Source organism: Lygodium microphyllum, chromosome 11, assembly GCF_053477565.2.
Source record: "Lygodium microphyllum isolate KBCC chromosome 11, Lygodium_microphyllum_v1.1.10, whole genome shotgun sequence".
NCBI lineage: Eukaryota > Viridiplantae > Streptophyta > Polypodiopsida > Schizaeales > Lygodiaceae > Lygodium > Lygodium microphyllum.
In genome coordinates this window covers 148,232,383-148,253,231 of record NC_141145.1, presented here as the reverse complement: position 1 = coordinate 148,253,231, position 20,849 = coordinate 148,232,383, and the positions used below count along the sequence as shown (strand labels likewise).

Genomic DNA, 20,849 nt, shown 5'->3' with positions numbered 1-20,849 from the left:
CGCAGTGCGATCATGGAGGTGATCCACCCATGCAAAGAACCTTTCCTTAATTAATTCATTTAAGAATCAAGCACAGCCAAGAGGCAATCAGCCCTAATATCAACGTCCAAGAAAACATTCCCTTATCTCCATGGTGATTTTTCATCACAGACCGCCGCCATGAATTTACCATCAATCACAAGCACTTGGAATAATCATCCAAACGACAATTCAACAATCAGTTGAATGTAAAAGCATTTTAGGATGTTGTTTGATCAACCAACAAAACTAATTGTATTTTCAAACAATGCAAAAATATAGATGATAACATTTTCATCCGCATATTCACTCTCCCCCTTGGAATCTAAGAGCGATACTATGCAAAATTTTACTTAATACTCCCTTCCTTCGGCTAAGGTATATGTTAAGGTCTCATACAACTATACAAGATGTAAGTTCTATTGATCACTTACATTGATCGACAACCCCACCTTCCCAGAAAGTATTAGCCTTTACTTTGACATAGAGTTTCTTGATCCTTGAGCTCTCTACTTGCCTTTGAGGCCTGGAGAAGTTGTTTGTATCTAGTCTAACCCCAAATTAGATTAATAAATATAGTAGTTATCAGACGGATCTCAAGGCATTTTAGTTTTAATCCTTATAACCATTGTTTGTACTAACTACGCACATTATCAAGATCCCAATCTATCAAACATGAGCTATCAGTTTGTGATATTAGCAAGAGCTTGGGCAAAGATCTAGAGTTCCTAAAATGAATTTCCTTTAGGCTAGTTTCCTTACCATGCAATCCATCAAGCGTGCAAGCTGTAATATATACCTTCAATGTAGCGAAAACATAACTACCAATTTGCAAGAAGAGAGAGTTAACAACCTTATATGCTTTTCATGCTATGTATGAATTTGTCGCATAGCATCTAGATGCAATTTACTTCTCTTGATACATGCACTCTAAAGACTCGATCTTGCAATTTTTTGGGATTTTATCCATTTTCAATGATTTTATTTAGTACAAGGATTTGTGCGAATTTCAATGCACCATATACATAAATCTATGCATGGTCATTTATGGTTATTATGGTGAACCTGATGCGAAAAGAATTATCCTACGATTTCCTACGAGCACATAACCATTGAAAAATAATTTCAAGATACTCATATTTATGCACATGCCAAAGAGATATAACCTATGTCTCAATGAATAGAGGAGATGGCAATTAGTACCTGGGTATTCGGAGATGAATTATCCATACTGCTTGTGAAGTAGCAACGGACCAGATATGTGGGATTATAGACCCCTGAACTGCCAATGCAATAAGTGGCAATGCTTGGGCATCCCTAGTGTCCCAAGCTTTCTGTGTAGTTGTTCTTTGGGGTGGTGGTTGAATGGGAGCTTGTCTTTAACCACGACATCCTTGTGGAGGAGTTGCAGGAGCTATATCACTCGGACAGAGAAAAGAGACAACAAGGGAAAGATAATAAGACACAAAACTAAATTCAAAATCAAAATCAGAAAAATGAATCATAAGGGAATACCCAATCTTCTCTCACACCAGGGTGGTAGTGTGTGCTAAGAAAAATAGGTATTATCAACATTGTCAAAAGGCTTGTCGATTTTGACGACAAGTGTTGCTCAAAGGCTAGATCCACCCAACCAGAACCCAAAAATAAAGGATGTGATTGGGGGAAGAATACTCTCTTACGGAGAGTAAAAAGTGTCCCAATGTCTTGCATGCGGATCACCGACACTCCTATGTGAGCGTAGGCTTGGATAAAACCCAACATGAGAGTAGTTACAATAACAAATCAGCAATACACACACACGGAGGAAGTGTGCGCATGCATGAGAGAGAGAGAGAGAGAGAGAGAGAGAGAGAGAGAATTACGAGAAATCGCAAGCTTGGCCTTTCCATATGCGCCTTAAAGTGGCACAATCCATCATGCTACCCATGCTCACTCATTTTTTGCCACTTTTGCCTTGAACTACCTCTACCTTGAAAGATCTTACTACAAACATTCATTTTATGTTATGGAAACGAAAAGTTTGCACATTGGTATCTCTTGGATCTCTTGGAGCCATGTTTGCCAAGTGAGGATTGCAGCTATAAATAGCAAAAGCACCAAACTGGCTGACCTGATTATGAAGAGGCCATAAATGCTAGCCGACCAACAGTAAATGCTGGTCACTAAAGAAAAATGCCAAAATAAATAGGGGAGACCTCAAAAAAATCCCAAATGACAATAACAATGTTTGCCAAGTGTAGGCAGACTGTGAAAAGCATAAACTAGCCTAGGAATGCACGCAAGAAGCCAACAAATAAAGAAAATGCACCTAAACTACCAAAGCTCCTGTGTCTCCATCAGACTCTGACAAAAGCTCACAACCAAGAGATGAGGGACTGACATGACTAACATACGCAAGCTAACACCCCCTCTCAGAGTCTAGGAGTGTTTGAAGACCCAAACAACCTCATGTGATGAAGCAAAGAAGCCTAGGGAAAATGCTTTGTGAAGAGATCAGCTATGTGGTCCTCCGTGGGAGAGTAGGCCACCACTAACTCGAAATCCACAATCTGCTCTCGAACATAGTGATGTTGAACCTCAATGTGCTTTGTGCGAGCATGAAACACAAGGTTCTTTGCCAAAGCTAAAGCACTCTGGTTGTTCACATGCAACTCCGTAGGTCCAGGCTGAGGAAAGCCAATCTCCGCTAACATGTGGCAAAGCCAGACCACCTCCATAGCTATAAAACATAATGCATGATACTCTGCCTCCATGGATAAAGGGCCACAGTAGGCTGCTTCTTACTACTCTTAGATAACTCCCAATCCAAGGGAGAAAGCATAACTTGTAGTGGACCATCAAGAGTCCACATCACCTACCCAATCAGAATCACTCCAACCAAAGAGAGTAACCCTCTTGCCATATATGATCCCATAGGATCAAGTCCCTTGTAAATAACGAAGAACGCACAAGGCAACTCTCCGATGCTCCTAAGTGGGAGTCTTCATGAAAGAAGACAATAATACCACAACAAAAGAAACATCTCGCCAAGTGTGAATAAGTCAAATGACGAACCCAATAAGACATCTATAACATGTGGCACCTATGAGGGAAGCTCCGGCGGCCAAAAGCTTGGACTCTTGGTCCATGGAGCAAGAAATAGGCTAACAATTGGCCATAACAAACTCTAAGAGAAGTTCGGTAATGTATCTGTGCTGCAAAATAAAAATGCCCTGTGCCATCTAATCGATCTTGAAGCTAAGGAAGAAATGTAGGATCCCAAGATCCATCATGTCAAACTCTTGTCACAAAATCTCCCAAGTACGATCAACCTCCTAAGTAGATCTCCCTGTAATGATAAGATTATCCACGTACAAGATGAGCAAAACACACCTATCACCCTCAATCTTGAAGTAGAGATTGGGATCATGAGCTGATCGATGGAAGCCACTCTAAAGAAAGAATCAATCAATCCTCTGATACCAAGCATGAGAAGCCTGCTTCAAGCCATAGAGGGCCTTTCACAATCTATAGACATGGTTTTCCTTTCCCTACACAAGAAAACTTGGAGGCTGGGAAACATAGATCTCTTCCTCAAGGACACCATTCAAGAAAGCAGACTTTACATCCATCTGATAAACAAGCCAGCAGTAGTAGACTACAAGAGCTACGATAACTCGAATAGTAGACATTCGAGTTGTACGTGTAAAAGTCTCAAAATAGTCCAAACCTGCCCTCTGAGCAAAACCCTTGGCTACAAGACTAGCTTTGTGCTTGTCCAAGGAACCATCCACAAGGTACTTGGTCTTATAGACCCACTTCACACCTATCACCTTCCACTTCAAGGGATACGAAACCAATTCCCAAGTCTAATTACACTCCATAGAATCGAGCTCCTCTCACATGGCCTGACGCCAAATATCTTATGCAAGAGCCTCCTCAGCTGTAGTAGGCTCACTAGCATGAAGAATTTGTGACATAAAAGCATAGTTCACACAAAGTGCTCAGATGGCCAGTAAGCAAGCGATCTACGTGGACCTGTAGGAGAAGCAGGAAAGTAAGAAACACCCAAATCTTGAAAGAGTTGTCAGTACCAATGGAGAATCCGAATAGGCTCATCCTAATGCAAGGAAGACTGAGTAGCTGTAATGCACCTATCCAGGGTAGGGACTCCCCCTCACCAAGGGAAGGTAAATCCTCCTAATTTGAAGAAGGCTCCCCTCCCCCTCTGATGAGTGAGTATCCTTAGAAGATTGCGAAGGGGAGGTCAAAGGCGTGAAAGTATGCAACAAAGAATAAAAAGTAGTCGCATTTGTCAAAGGTTAGGAAAGCCTAGATAGAGGGTGGAGAAGGAGAAGGAGAAGGGAGAGGAGCCGAAGACAAAGAAGCGGTGCTAAGAGGCAACCTAGAAGGAAGTAGCAGAATTGAGAATGAGGGAGGGTCGATCAATCACGAAGAATCACTTGCAATAGAACCATCAATAGAATCCTTAAAGGATAAAGCCTTGTTTCGCGAAGATCGCATCCCTGCTCACCTCAAACTTTCGTGTTGTCGGATCGTAGAGGTGACAAGCCCTTCGTAGTAGCATTGTATCCCGCCTGCGAACATGAGCTTCTTAGACTTCGAGTCAAGCTTCATCCTTCTCTTCTTCTTGTCCACATGGACAAATACATCACATCCAAAGATGCGGACATGAGACACAAAGAGCTTTCGACCAAAGAAAGCCTAATGGGGAGTCATGTCCTGTAATGCAAAAGTCGGGGAGCCATTGTGGATGTGAACTGCAATAGCCATCACCTCACTCCAAAGGGTACAAGGAAGACCCCAATGCTCCAACATCGATTGGGCCATCTCTAGCATGGTCCGATTCGCATGCTCTACTACACCATTCTCCAAAGGAGTGTTCGAATGGATACACTCCACCCGAATGCCATGATCCTTGCAAAACTAAGAAAAGAGGTTAGAAGTAAACTCTCCACCATGATTTGCTCGTACATGACGAACTTTGAAGATAGTCTATGTCTCCACAAACACCTTCCACGGAGCAAAAACTGGAAAAAGATGCTATACTGCCAGCACCTTATTCAGGATCTCAATGACCCCAACCATGCCTCATTTTGAAAGAATAGATACTCACAAAACCATAAAATCCAGCCATCTAACTGCAGGCAACCCACCATAGCTTCTGTTGTGAGCTTGGGAACCTAGGTCAACTTGTAGCATCCATGTCCTCAATCCCTATGATAGTGCTTGCAAAGCTTGTCTCTGAAGCATTCTCAATTTCAAACTTCATTTTGGACCTCTAACACCAAATACTTGGCCTTCTCACGTGAGACTATGCCCATAGGTCTGCAAGGTCGGTATAAATCAACTCAAGTAGAGTCAAAGCTCTCCTAGTGAAAACCTAGGGATGAGGCTGCCTATGTTGCTTGCCCCTCAAATAGCTAGGGCACAAAGTGTGAATAGAGGGAAAATCAAAAAGTCCCTCCACTATCTTCTTCAGAGAAGCCCATCGTATAGCGTTAAAATATAGATGACCATAATGATCATGCCAAAATAGCCCAAGCTTGTGGGAAGAGCTCACGGCTAAGACTATGAGAGTGTAAAGCCCACCCACCTGGAATCCTATCCAAAGAACGACACCTGTAGAAGCATCCTACACTGTCACCACATCTTGTGTAAATACCACATAGATACCAAGCCATGTAAGACCATGAACAAACAATAGATTAAAACCTAAATCCGATATATAGAGAATTTTGGCCGAAAAAAATTGTCTATCTAGCAAAAAAGTAATAGTTTCCACTCCTCGAATTAGAACGGTAGAGTTGTCACCAATGGTGACTATGCCCCCTCTTGCACTCAAATCTTAAAGCCGATCTTGTCTGTAGATCATGTGAGAAGAGGCTCTATTGTCAACAAGCCGAGGCTTCTCCTGAGCGGAAGAAGAAAGAGTTGTATCCTCCTCATGAAATACATGCACAAAGACAGACTTTGTCATCGCAAGGGCAACCTTCATATCCTTCGAAACCTTCTCCTTTGGCTTCAAATGTGGGTACTTTTGCCAACACTTCTCTTTGGGATGAGTGTCCTTCCCATAATGTGGGCACTTGAGCTTCTTCTCATCCTCCTTATCCTCCTACTGCTTGTCCTTGGCCTATACCTTCTTTTTCTTCCCTCCACTTGTACCTCCAGTAAATGCCTTAGTGGAGCCAAAACCACTAGCCCCAACCTCTCTGAGTCACTCGTCATACTCTAAGACAAGCAGTGAAAGCTCCTCCCATAAGAGTCTCACGGATCCTCGATGTGAGAAGGCTGGTGTAGAAGACATCAAACCGAGGAGATGACAACTAAGTCAAAAGGATCATAGCCATGTCTTCAAAGGATATCATCCAACCAAGAGAAACAAGCTCACCTCTCATGTCCTCCAACTTCGTGATGTGCTCCTCCATAGAGGAGAAATCGTCAAGACTAAGCATCCGCAACTTCTTCTCAAGGGAAATCTTATGGGCAAATGTCTTGTGTTGATACAAAGATGCAAGCTTCTTTTACACTTCTACTGCGGTCTTCGATCCTATAAACTCATAAAGAGAAAGAATCGAGACAAGAGTTGAGTCGACCCCATAAGGCTACTCCGTCCATAGAGGTCCCATCTATTGGATCCTCCTTAGGATGGGAGATGGAATCAAAAACAAGAGCCCAAAGATCAAAGATGTCAAGTATGCACTCCACTATACATAACCACAACAAATAGTTGGAACCATCGAGTTTGTCTTCTTTGGGTAATGAAGGTAAGACATGCACTTGCACCGAGGGTATCAAGGACAGCATCTTCACTAAGCATGAAGCCTTCTGTGATAGATGAATTAGAAGGGTGACGAGTGCTAACAGGGAACTCCTCTTGCCGACAATAATCACGTCTCCATTCAGAAGAGTGTCTAGAAAGAAACTCTTCCTCTGAGTCGTCAAAGCCCGTGAACTAGTATGACATCTTCGCTCCTGGGATCACCCAAAAAGTTGCATTCGGTAAAGAAAGGTTGTTGCTTGCCACTAGAAGGGGGTTGCCTACACTAGAAGGTTGTTGCCTGTGCCAGAGAGTTGCCGCCTACACTAGAAAGCTACCGCCCTCAAAACGCAAATTTGTGTTTGCTGCAAAACACAGGAGATAAGGGCTGCCTGATGCTTAGATGTTGTCGCCTAGCTATCAAGAAAGTCAAACAAGAAATGGACCACCTATGCGGGCTGCAAATGCAGTAAACACAAGCGCATTTTGAAGATCTGAGCTACTCCTCGGCAACGAAAACCTACTCTTTTGCAAGAGATCTCTATTCTGTGTCCTCACTTAGGCGATGCTTTTATTGTGAGAGTGCACAACCGAAGAGAAACACGAACACAAAGAGAAGCATAGAGAGAGAGAGAGAGAGAGAGAGCACAAGATGAAGGAAGGATACTAGAATGACCGAAGAAGAATGGTGATACAAGGAAGATGAATTGATCAATCCTTGCATGCAACCCAATGCGTCAGTGAGGGCAAGCTAATGATGATGGCATCACCAAGCACAAAGAGTCGAAGTGTCAAGAGTGTGCACCTGCAAAGAGAAGATTGAAGACTGAAGATTGTGTGTGTCTACCAAGTGAGGGGTGCACCTATAAATAGCAAAATCCCTAAAAAACTGGCCGACCTAATCCTAAAGAGGCCATAAATGCTGGCTAACCAGCATTAGATGTTGGTCGATGAATAAAAATGCTAGAAAAAATAGGGGAGACCTCGAAAAAAATCCCAGAAGACAATGACACCGTCTGGCAGGTGTAGGCAAACTGTGGAAAGCAGAAATTGGCCTAGGAATGCACACAAGCAGCAAACAAATAAAGAAAATGCACCTAACCTGCCAAAGCTCCTATGTCTCCATCAGACTCTGACATGAGCTCACAACCAAGAGATGATAAACAGACGTGACTAGCATAAGCAGGCTAACATTTATTAATGGTTTCTTTTTTCAAGATTGTGGTGTGGTGTGTGGGGTTTTACTCACACCTACGCTCACACAAGAGTATTGGTGATCCGCATGTAGGACACGAGAACTTTTTACTCTCCGCAAGAGAGGTTTTTTCCCGAAGTCACATTATTCTTCATTTGTGTATTTAATTTACACAATTTGGTCCCTTACCGCACACTACACTTTTGTGTGTGAACGCACCTTAAGCCACTTGCACAGCCCTAAAGTCTAGGGGTTGTACTTTGTACTTTGAGTTACACACTTCCAATCGATCAAGTGTCAAGCAACGACTACACACACTCTCTCTACTATCTGCACACTCTCCCAAGCTGAGCTAAGCCGTTGTCATCTCCACCAACAAGTGGTATTAGAGCCACATTCACATCGGCCACTAAGTAGCTGCCTTAGCTACGCTCCGTCCACTAGCTGAGCTACTGCCAGCTCACCACTTGCCCAGCCAGCGGCCACCTCTCTGAAGCAGCCTGCAGTGCCGCCCAGCAACTGCACTGCCCTATTTGCCAGGCTGCACCACCAGCAGCCTGTAACTTGTCCTATCGCCCCCCACAGCCAAACTATGCCGCCCGCCAGCTTGTCACTCCCACCTACGGCACCTCTTGCAACTCATTTGCCTCCAACAACTTCGCCCACCAGCAGCGGCCACCTCCACTAGTAGCAACTCCACCTACCTGTGTGCAGCTCTGCCAAGCCTACAACTCCACCAATTGTTATGACAGCTCCGACTGCCACATCAGCGTTCTTGCCACTTGTCCTCAGCTCCACAAGTATATTTTATTATTCAATTCAGAATATCAGAGCCAAAGCAAAGAGCTTTTGCAAGGAAAGGTCAGTTTCTGCTTCAACAAGTGCTTCAACGCACAAATTGCTGAAATCTGCAGGCATTTGGGTCAGCAAATTTGGGGCTTTTGTATGTTTGGCAGACATTGGCATATATATTGAAGTTTCAATCTGAAATTGACTAAAATCTTGCACATTGGTCGGTCAATTTTCGGGGCTTTTGTGCTTTTAGTGCTGCTAAGAACTCTTATTGTATTGGGCAACGTGTTGCTTAGTGTGACACGATTTACTTGATTATATCTTGGCATTTGCTCTAATTTCTAAAAATATGCAAATTTCCAAGTCAAGCCAATTTTTGTTATTGCTCTTGTGCATTTTGCAAGAGTGACTTTTATCATTGCAAATCAAGGACAAAGTGATGTCCTCACTTATGTATCAAAAGAGGATAGACTGGATGGCAACAACTATTCTTTGTGGCCCTTCACGATAAAGAATGTGCTTGTTGCAAAAAATCTTTGGGATTATGTTAGTGGGAAAGAAGTCCATCCTCCTAATATGGCTCCTGCAACTCCTCCACAAAGAGGTCGTGGTCAAAGGCAAGCCCCGTTCAGCCACCACCCCCAAAAAATAGTTGCACAAAAGGCTTGTGACACTAGGGATGCCCAAATATTGTCACTTATTGCATTGGCAGTTCAGCAATCAATAGTCCCACACATCAGCCTGCTACTACTTCACAAGTAGCATGGCTTACACTTGAGCATATGTTTGCTGGAAAAAATGATACTCACATTTCTTTTTTGAAGAAGAGCTTTAAAATGTGAAGATGGAAGAAGGTGGTGCTTTGCAGGATCACCTTACTAAAATTCAAGACTTGCACGAGCAGCTGATGAATGTAGATGACTATCATTCTGATGCTCAAATGATCTCTACGACTTTGAACTCTTTGCCACCTTCTTATTTGGCCTTTCATGCAGCATTGAATCTAGCAATGCGGATTTCTACGCAGCCACTTACTTTTCTTCAATTGGTTATCAACTAGGAATGCCTCCGCTATTGTCGAGCTGATGCAAGCTCTATTACCTGAACTTCATTCACAACATTAGCATTTTGACTTAGTATCCGAGCATTGGACACACTTGACTGACCACTATGTAGCTCGGGATAGGACCTATCACACCAATTTGGATCATGAGCTCTAAAACTTTAAAATCACTATCCAATATGACTTGAAAATCAAGTTGGCTAAGTATCGGCGCCTTCTCACTAAGTTCTCTACCACGAGGGCTCCTAAGTCCTTGAACGATCAGGTCACATTGTTTCTAAACAAGTTGCCTAGAAAATACTTTCATTTTGTGCAATAAGTGATCTCACAGCCCACTATGCCCACTTCCTATGAGTCTGAGTGTCAACTACTGCATTACACTCGGTTGTTCAATCAGTTTCATAGTTTGATCTATACAAAGGGGGCTCTAGTTACTTCTTCTTAGAAGGGGCAACACGGTAAGGGTAAACAAAATCAAAATTCCAATCAAAATCAAAATCAAACTGGTGAGACCCAACGAAACTCCCAATCCTCTCTAAAACCCAAGCAGCAAAATGTACCGAAGAAAAATCAATTTTGTCAACATCGTCATAAAGCTGGCTACTTTGACCATGAGTGTGGATCAAAGGCCAAAGGCACAGCACCAAAAGTTAAAGACTTAAGACCCTCACCCCTCCGTTGGGCAACCCCCAGCAAGGGAGGCAAGGTAGTGGCAATGCTAAATAGGGACAGCGGCGAACTACCACCAATCGGCCATCACAATCGACAACTTTCTCAATGCTAGAGAGCTAGTCTGACTAGTCTACAAAAGCCCACATCGTCAACATAGAGACATTTGAGGATGCAAGTCTTGTCCATATCTGCGAGTTGCCTCTTGATGAGATGACTGAAGAAGTCCACTTGTCACATCCAAGTACTTGAACTACTCCTTGGATTGTGGACAATGGAGCTATCCATCATATAACCCCTCCATTGAGAACATTTTCATTTCTCGAGCCCTTGCAGTCGAGCACATCTGCATGGGAAACAACTCCTCGATCACAATTCAAGTTCATAGTCACATCACTTTGCCACTAACTAGGGCCCAAATCACCCACTGGATGATGTATACACTATGTCCCCCAACAAGGGGTGAACTTATTATCCGTTCAACAACTTTGCCAATTGCATCGAGCAGTTTTCTTCACAATGACCACAATCAAGGTCTTAACTCTCAGACTCGTTTAATGATTGCTCATGGTCAATCGACGCCCATTGGACATTATCAACCTTTTTTTGCTTACCCACCTCCCCCTCCTACTTGTTCCCCTCCATCACCTCCTCATTCCACTTATCCAACAACTCATGGTTATTTATCCTCGTCAACCAAACATGCCTTTAATGATAAGACTCATTTTAGCAGGCCGAACTTCACTACTTAGTCGAACCTGATGAGACATGTCCTTGACTCACATAACCTATGGAATCTTATGCAAGAGTTGAAATCCCAACCTGATCCCGCACTTGTTCTATACAAGGTTATCCGCTCATGGAAGTCTAGGAATGCCTCCACTATTATTGAGCTAATGCAAGGTCTATTACCTAAATTTCATTCACAACTTCAGCATTGTGACCTACTATCTCAGCATTGGACACGCTTAACTGACCACTATGCGTCTCGAGATAGAACCTGTCGCATCAATTTGGATCATGAGCTCCAAAATTTTAAAATCACTAACCAAGATGACTTGAAAGTCAAGTTGGCTACATATTGATGCCTTCTCATTGAGTTCTCTACCATGGGGGACTCCTAGGTCCTCAAATGATTAAGACACATTGTTTCTAAATAAGCTACCAAGAAAATACTTTCATTTTGTGAAACAAGTGATCTCACAACTCACTATGCCCACTTTCTGTGAGTTTTAAGTGTTAGCTACTGCATTACACTTGGTTGTTCAATCACTCTCATAGTTTGACCTATACAAAGGGGGCTCTTGTCGCTTCTTCTTAGAAGGGACAGCATAGGAAGGATAAATAAAATTAAAATCAAACCCATGCGACCCAAGGAAACTCCAAATCCTCTCTAAAGCATAGGGTGGCAGCAACCCTCAACAAGCGCAGTGGAGAGACCAAACCCACACTGCCACCAGTCAATCATCACAATTGACAACTTTCTCAATGCCAAAGGGCTTGTCTAACTAGTCTACAAAGGCCCACATCGTCTCTATAGGGACATTTGAGGATACGAGTCTCATCCACTTTTGCGAGTTGCCTCTTGATGAGAAGTACTTCGGCTACTCCTTGCATTGTAGATAGTGAAGCTACCCATCATATGACCCCCATGGAGAACATTTTCATTTCTCGAGCCCCTACAATAAAACACATCTACGTTGGGAACAACTCCTCGATCACGATTCAAGCTTACAATCACATCAATTTTGCTACTGACCGGACCCGAATTGCACTAGCTAGATGATGTATACTGTGTCCCCCAGCTAGGAATAAACTTATTATCAATTCAACAGCTTTGCCACTTGGGTCAAGCAGTTTTCTTTACAACAACCATAGTCAAGGTCCTTGACTCTCACATTGGTTTAGTGATTGCTCACGATGAGACTATGCCTAGTGGACTATACCACATGACACAATTTCTTCTTTCCAAGCTGACAATCGAGGGCTTTGAGTTCCACCACTTCCAAACCCTAGCCGCTACATGGAAGCCTACAAGCACTGAGCATCTTTGGCATTTTCACTTAAGACATCTCGGATACGACTCACTTTATGAGTTGTCATATCGAGAGATGTTGAGGCCTTCCCTGCCTAAAGCTATCATGGGATATTGGTAAAGATTATCAACTCGAGAATCAGCATCGTATCCCATTCCCTCAATAATCTACGCATACCGTTAAGGCACCTCTTAGATTGATTCGAGTTTTTTATCTTTTATGGACCAACATCCATTGCTAGCTTGAATGGCGCAATATACTTCTTTTTTATTGCGAATGATGATTCTAGATACATGTGGGTGTACTTTCTCAAGCATAAGTCTAATGGCACGCTATATGTTGTTCGCAGCAAAGCTTCTCGAGTGTCTTTAGGTTTAAGGTTGTTAATACTTCAGTGTACATCCTCAACCGTTGCCCAACTACGACTCTCTCAGAGAACTCTATATGAAGCATTCTTTGGTTCTCAGCTTGTAGTTTCCCACTTTAGAGTATTTGGGAGTCGTGCTTACATGCACACCCTTGATGATAAGATAAGCAAGCTCACTCCTCAAGCTGATCTCCTGATTTTTGTCGGATACTCCTCCGAAGCAAAAGCCTATTGTCTATTTGATCCTCAGACAAACAAGGTGATCATTAGTATAGTGTTTCAAGATAGAAACATTGTACAATCTTCCATATTGAATTTCGGGCCCTTTCCTTACATTATTTCTTCAGAGATAGTGCCTTCTAAGCCAAGTCTACTATCTACTCTAGCTGACTTGCACCTCAGATATCATCTGCGTCATTGTTTATAGCTAATTAAATAGCGCATTCTAAGCCAGATAGTTAGTAAGAGGCTCTTTAGTACCCCTAATGGCGAGAGGCCATGGAAAAGGAGCTAGAGAGTATTGATTGAAATGACACTTGAACCTTGGTGGATCATGTAAGCCACAAGAAAGTCATTGGGACAAGGTGGATTTTTAGGACTCAGCTAAAGGCTGATGGAACTTTAGATAAGTTCGAGACTCGCCTTGTGATGCAAGGATTTTGATAAAAGCAAGGTATTAACTCTGAAGAAACCTTTGCTCCTACTATACGGTTGATATCATTTCGTCTATTGGTTGTGCTCGCTACTCACTACAATTGGCCAATCTATCAAATGGATGTCAAAAGTGCCTTTCTAAATGGTTATCTAGAGGAGAAAGTCTATGTGGAGCAACCTCCCAGATTTTCTTCTACTACTTGAAAAAATAAGATCTTTCGCTTGCAAAAAGCTATTTATGGACTAAAGCAAGCATAGCGGTCTTGGTTCCAAAGGATGGATGAATTCCATAGAACTCACAGATACCATTCTCCTCCTTATGACTCGAACTTATATATTTGTACTACTTTAGAGAGGGTCCGCTAAATCCTACTGTACATAAATGATTTACTTATCACTTGCTCCAATTCTGCTATCATAGTGGAAATTAAGGCCCGGCTTTCTTTCACTTTTGAGATGACAAACCTTATTTTTTTGTCTTACTTTTTGGGAGTAAACGTAGTTCGATTTGAGGATAGTATTTTTGTGTCACAACAGAAGTACTCTTTAGTTAGTGGACCAATATTGCACGGATCAGACATATCTTATGGCCGTGCCTCTTGACCCCACTATCCATCTTACTAAGGATACCCTAGATTAGCCCTTTGATGAGCATATCTATAGATATGTCGTGGAAAAATTTCTTTGGTTAATTTACACTAGGTCAAATTTAGCTTGCTTACTCAGTTTGCTTAATCAATATCTCACTATAACTAGGATGTCACATTGGATTGCATGTCTTCGTATTTCGAGATATTTGCAATGTACCTATTCTTGTGCATTTAGTTTATGTTTGCAAGGATACACTGACTTTAATTGGACAAGAAATCCTAACACACGATGTTCCCATGGTGACCACCTCTTTACCTTGGGTACGGCACCCATCTCATGGATTAACCGTAAGCAAGAGATGGTCGTGGCTTCCACGACCGAGACTGAGTATCATACTCTTTTTTATGGTACCACTCGGGCTATCTATTTTAGGAGCTTACTAACGGCACTTCAGTTTTTATGCAACTCTTCCATCGTTGTCTAATGTGACAACCAAAGTTCCATTGCCCTTGTGAGCAATCCAATCGTTACACCACGAACGCAACATACGGAGATCCACTTCCATTTCACCAAAGAGCAAGTTAAGCTAAGCACCATACGCCTAGAGTTTGTGTCTTCATCCGTCAACTTTGCAGACATATTGACCAAGGCGATCAATCCACCAGTGTTGCAGTATATTCTACCCAGGATCGACTTGGATACACCCTCCCCTACTTCAAATTGGTAGGGAGAGAGTGATTCCTTCTTATTTTCCCTTCTACTTTCAGAGGAAGTAGTTTTTTTCTCTTGGTAATGACAAGTAGTTGTTTGCACTTTCTTTTTCAAATATTTTTGTATATTGTACTTTGTATCTTCATCTGCATCATTAGGATGACATGATTGTAAAAGGGAGCTTGGACAAGTGAACGATTCCCCAACAAGGACACTGTCCAAGTGGCACCGTTGCACAGCATTTTACATGAGCGTAATCACACCTGCAATATCTTTTGCATAAGTCCAATGCATTGGCATTCTGTTTTGTAAACATGCATTTGTGTACATTTATCCATTTTCGATCTTTTAAAGTGGTCGACTATGAATCCACCATATTCACGGCACTGCATATGGTAGTCTCCCTTACTTGCGTAGCTTCGCTAGCTTGCTTTAAGCACATCTTTTTTGTCTCTCCACATACCCACCATATTTGCTTCACATCCCCCTAGCCTCTTCCTTCGTCATCCACATCCAATAGTCGAGATAGCTTGCTTATTTTGTAAAAGAGTTTGGGTATGGCTACCAATCTCCCATACGTTACTTAATCAACCACCACCTCTAACAATCATTATTGAACCACAAACCCAAAAAAACGAAAATAAAAAACAAAAACATGAAAATCCAAAAAAAAAAAAAAACCCAATTCACTATGGTTCCATCTGCCTTTGCAGGTCTTGATAGGCCACTAGTAGGCAACTGATGTACACCCTTTGTCTCATGCCTTGGCCTCTTTGGGGTAACCACTAAGACTCCCTTGGTAAAATAACCATCGCCTCTATAGTCTTGGTAGGCCACTAGACAGCCACCAAGCAGCCTTTGCCTAATGCCCTAGTTGCTTTGGGATGGGATGCCTTGGGGTAAAAACACCTAAAACCAAAAACACTCAAAACTTTGGGTTGGTTTTCCTTTCTAGCTCAATTTTTGAACCTGAGAGGGGATGTTGAGCTAACAGAAGTATTACATGCCGAATTAGCCATAAAAATGCTTAATTAATGAAATCCCTAAAATGATACGCGATTTGAGAGAGTTTTAAAACAGTGTGCAGTATAAGGTATCAAAACTTTCTATAAATAATTAGGCTGCCCTCCATTCAGCACAATCTCATTTTTGCAGGTTTCACGATCTCTAGCTTCGCTGCCCACCTCCCTTTCATAGAGGACATCTCAACCAAAGCCACATGTTATTGTTCGCATCCATCAATGGCTTGTTTCCAGCCTTCCACTTAGATTTTTTGCCCTATTTTGCTACTGGCAACAATCAACTCTTCACTGGACCCGCTGCATTCACCTTTGCAACCAATTTGCACATTGTTTGTTGTCTACACTCACTGGCAATCTTCCATCGGATGTGTTTGACCAATCCAACTACAACCCTACAGTCCACATCATCGTCGTTGCTGCGTTTGACCAGTTTCTCCTGCCACGTGTCAGTCCACATCATCATCAAAATCTACGTTTGTTGATTCCTCTCTCCTTTGCTTGTCCAACACTGATCTAGTACCACATATTGTTGTGTTTACTACTGTCCAACATCTTGAGGCAGCCTTGTTGCATTTCGCGACCTATCAAGAGTACGCAACACTTTCCCACTCAACACCTCTACCTCAATCCACGAGACACAAGAGTTCAGGGTACAATTTTCATTCCTACATGGTTTGTTGCATGAGCATTGTATATTCAATGTTCAATCATTCATTCAAATTCCACAATGTTCATTGTCTCTGAGTTACCCTAACCTAACTATGTTATGTTGAGTTTATGCTTTGTTGTATACTTTCATTTATGTTTCTGCATTAGGGTATTTCTTCACACCAAATACCCCACTTCAACGCAACCATATATGAAGATTTCGTTTTCTTTCCTTCAATTTTGGGGGTGTTGGCACAATTGAGTCACCTAGAATGCTTTTGTATTTGATTCCGCTTTGGTGTTCAAAGACATCTTGCTACGTTGAGGGGTCTCCTACATTGGCAGCTAGACCTTATTCAACACACACATCTTCTTTCTAGGGGGGCTTGGTTCCTTAGCATACAACAATTTATGTTGCTTCTTTGCCGGGACTTTTGTACTCTTTTAGTCATTTGATATAACATAAATACTCATTATGGGAAAGAAAGAGAAGAGAGAGGAAGAGATAGAATAGCCAAAAATAGGCCAAGTTGTACAATGCTTGAAGAGGAAGAACTATGTACAAGTTGGAAAATTTTGGCACTAAACATGTAGAAGTCACAATCCTAACATTTAATTTTTGAAACAAGTCCAACAATAAAATTTGAAGAGTGAGAGAGTTGCTTAGAATTGTACCAGTCATGCCTGTTGCAAGTAGCCCAATATACTTTGTGATCGGGAACAAGTGGGTGACACTTGATTGATCCAAAAGCTTGTCCTACGAAAGTAACAGATATTTCTGCATAAGCTTGACACAACTTATACTTTTTTGACATATAGTACAGTCAAAGGTGTGGATTAGAAACTTGAAAAGATGCATTCTGAGAATCCTTGAACATTTTGCATTCAGCTTTAAAAGGAAAACAGAAATCTTCCATTCATATGTTTACACCTATGAACACTCCTCCCAATGCGTTAGAGTTGCCAGAAAAGTCAAATTTGAGCATTCCAATGTTAGAAGTGGGTAAAAAGAACCTCTCTCATCACAACTTATCTAGTAAACACACACAAACCCACAAAGAAAGAACTGAAAAAACAAGACAGCTGAAAAGCATTGAGCAGATTAAGGTGCTGAATACAACTTGAGTCAAATAAATCAAGCAAAACCTAAAAGTATCATACCCTTTACCAACCAAATGGTCTCAGTTGACATCACTGATAAAACCTTACCGGTACTTTCCTTTGTGTAACAACACAAACTGAGTCCTTTCCACGAACCCCAATAGATGTAATCCCAGATGCTTTGACCGCTTTGAAGGCATACTCTATAGAAAATAAGAACACCATGTCACAACAATGCACCCGAAACTTCCAAATAGCAGTCCACTGTGCATCACTTTAACAAACAGCATACTTTTAGCAAAGACTACCAGCCTGGCTGTTTAATGACATGGCAAGTAAATCGGCAACCATTGTGCTTTTCACCAATTAAGGAGCATCACCATTCCTAAACTACAATATCCACATTTGATTTGTTTGCCTACCAACAAGATCAACAATATTGAGCAATGAGTTTTTGAGTGAAACCGGCCTTCGGAGAACCAAAGGGTAGTGAACTTTATCTTGCTAACACTTAATCTTAAAAACAGAAATTCTGCAAGAGAAAAACAAATCAAACAGCGAAGCCAGAATGCTCCTGTGCCTAGACACAAATAAAGATTGCCCTCAAAGCCTAGTGCCCCTTATGGACCATGGTATTTCTTTATCGTTATTGAATTGCCACAAAGAAGTGTTACTGAACAGAAGCCCTGACCACTAGCTTTCTGAACTCAGCCATCTGTAGACTAATCATGTATGATTTCTCACCAACCTGCGGTGCTTAGGCACATCTCTCCACCTGCCCTCATTAGTCAAGACCAAGAACACCAGATCCGAGAAGAATAGCTCTGGAGTCTGAATCCTCAAAGGCACAAGGAGATCAATATACTTGTCATTAGATCTTGCTAGAAAACCCTCACTGACAAAATTTGTCATGACCAATCTCTCCTGAATGCCACATTCACAGCACAAAATCAAAAAATCTTGCAGGAAAGCCTAAATCAGGCTCCAAAATCACTCACGCCCCACATCTTCTTGAGCAAGCAGAGTCATTACATGTATGAACATTAAATTGTATCACATTAATTCCTAATTTTGGTCTCCAAAACAGCCCCAAAAAGGCTTTATTATGTTTTAGCCATTTATTGTACATGGTAGGACAAATGCTCCAAATCCCTTATAAATAGGGTATGTTGTGAGCATTCTTTAACTCACACCCATGCTCACTCCCATCACTCTCAAGTCTCTAACTCTTCTTCTTTGGCTGCTAGCAACCAGCTCTTCTCACCTTCAGCTGTGTTTCAGGACCTGAACTGGCCACCTAGCAGCTAGCAGCTGTTCAATATTTATCATTCCTGGTGTGAATACACATTACATATCCCCCCAACCCCCTTCCTCTTCAACCATCCCTACACTTGTCATTTCGCTTGACACTTGTCATTTTTAGCAAAACCTTGTCTTTTGTAGCTTCCTCTTTTCACATTCAAACACCCCAAACCTCAGATCTATGTAATGGAGTTCTCTCTCTTCACCTCCACAAACTCTACAACTGAAATTTCAGCCCCACACACGTATACACCTATCCAATCTTTTAGTAGATGCTCACCCAAGAAGCAGTCACTACTTAGCTTCATGAAATCAAAGCAGGAATGGAAAAATCAGCTTGCTATCTCCATTATGCAAAAATTAGAGTTTCAAAAACCCTAATTTCAGATTTGCAAAAACTCGGTCCCATCCAATTATTGTGCTTAATTCAGGCACTTTGTGCCCATGGTTTGTTTCTGAGAAACCTTATAAAGGGGGAAGGTCTGGTTCCCCTCTCATCCTGAGACTCTCTCTCTCTCAATATGACCTAGACTCCCCCTCCACCCCTAGCATTGAGAGCAACCTGGTCATGAGACAGGATCTCTATCAACTATACATACAGCATACATGGATTTCACCCCAACAACTCCTCCATTGAAGATATCATGCTACAAGGACCACTTGCTGAGCACCACAACACATGGTTTCATTGAGAGACTTGGATACCTACACATATACATCCCACATGAGATTCAAGTAACCATTCATCAGCTCACAGTCTCTCCTCACCAATTGAAGATTGAGACAAGGAGAGCTGTTTGCATCCCTCAAGCTGAGAGTAGCACATGGAGAGATACAAAGTCTACAGCAAAGTTCAATGAAGCTACACTATACAATTCAAGGGGACACTTCCCTTAGACTAGTCATGGAGTCCCTAGATTGATGACATTTGGGCCAATTCCTCCTTACGGTCCACGAGCTCTCCACATCATTTCTCTAGTCAAGCCATCACCAAAATGAGAAATGGGCTTAATAATTTAATTGCAACGAACTCTACTTTTGGCACCCCTAGCTCTTGGCATGATGACCATTGCACTAGCAGTGAAGGATTTGACACCTAGGTATGCAATGAACAAGTGTTTAGGCTATATGTGGTACAAGGATAGGGCAAAAAAAAACAAGGTGCAATGTGAAAATTTTATTAATTAAAAGTTTACACCTTAGGTTTAATGATCATTTGAAAGTTTCAACTAGTAAGCACACTGCAGCTCACTTAAATTGTAAAGCAAGCCGTGAGCTTAAGTTTTATCCAATAAGCAACTCGCTTATGATTCAAACCAAGTCATTAATTAGTCCTTAATCAAAATCAAGATTGGATTAAGGAGCAATTTAGAAAGCTAATCTTGGATATTTGGGATCTTCTTTTCTCTTATTTTAAGAGGCACAAGTTTGAAGATGGCCATTCATCTCTTCTTTGCTATAGAAATCATAGTTTGCAGCCATGGAACATGAGTTGACAGTGTGTATGGAGTTGGGACAATTGTAACCGGCCTGTTCACTGGGAAGGGCAGTAGTGTACAACCAAAATATATAAATGCTTTCACCCGATTCACAGTCGCCCACTTTACCTGAACTTAAAGACACAGAAATAAGAAGAAATGCAGGAAGCTAGAATGCTCCTGTTGCAACACAGACACCGTGTTGGCCCCTAAGTTAGGCGCCCCTTGCGGTATTTCTTTATTTTTAAAAAGAGAAAGTACAATGAGCTGTCTTTCACCTATTCTAGGTGAAATTTGGCAGCATAACAATACAATTACTGACCCAAATCAAGTTAACCAAGAGGGGAAACTCTGCCCAAGTCTGAAACTTCTGGTTGGAGTGCAGAATTGACCATTTCAGTCTGCTGTATTTACTGGTTCAGACCTGTTTTGAAAC

General features: G+C 41.9%; 1 protein-coding gene across 1 annotated transcript in view; it reads right to left on the bottom strand.

Moving 5' to 3' along the window:
- LOC148029501 (proteasome subunit alpha type-6-like) overlaps positions 1-20,849 on the bottom strand; it is a 45,343-nt gene that overhangs the window by 9,078 nt on the left and 15,416 nt on the right. The window contains exons 2-3 of the mRNA XM_087688340.1: positions 17,742-17,836; positions 17,208-17,289 (exon numbers count right to left, since the gene is read on the bottom strand). Coding sequence (XP_087544466.1) covers positions 17,208-17,289; positions 17,742-17,836 — 177 coding nt within the window. The remainder of the gene's footprint in view (positions 1-17,207; positions 17,290-17,741; positions 17,837-20,849) is intronic.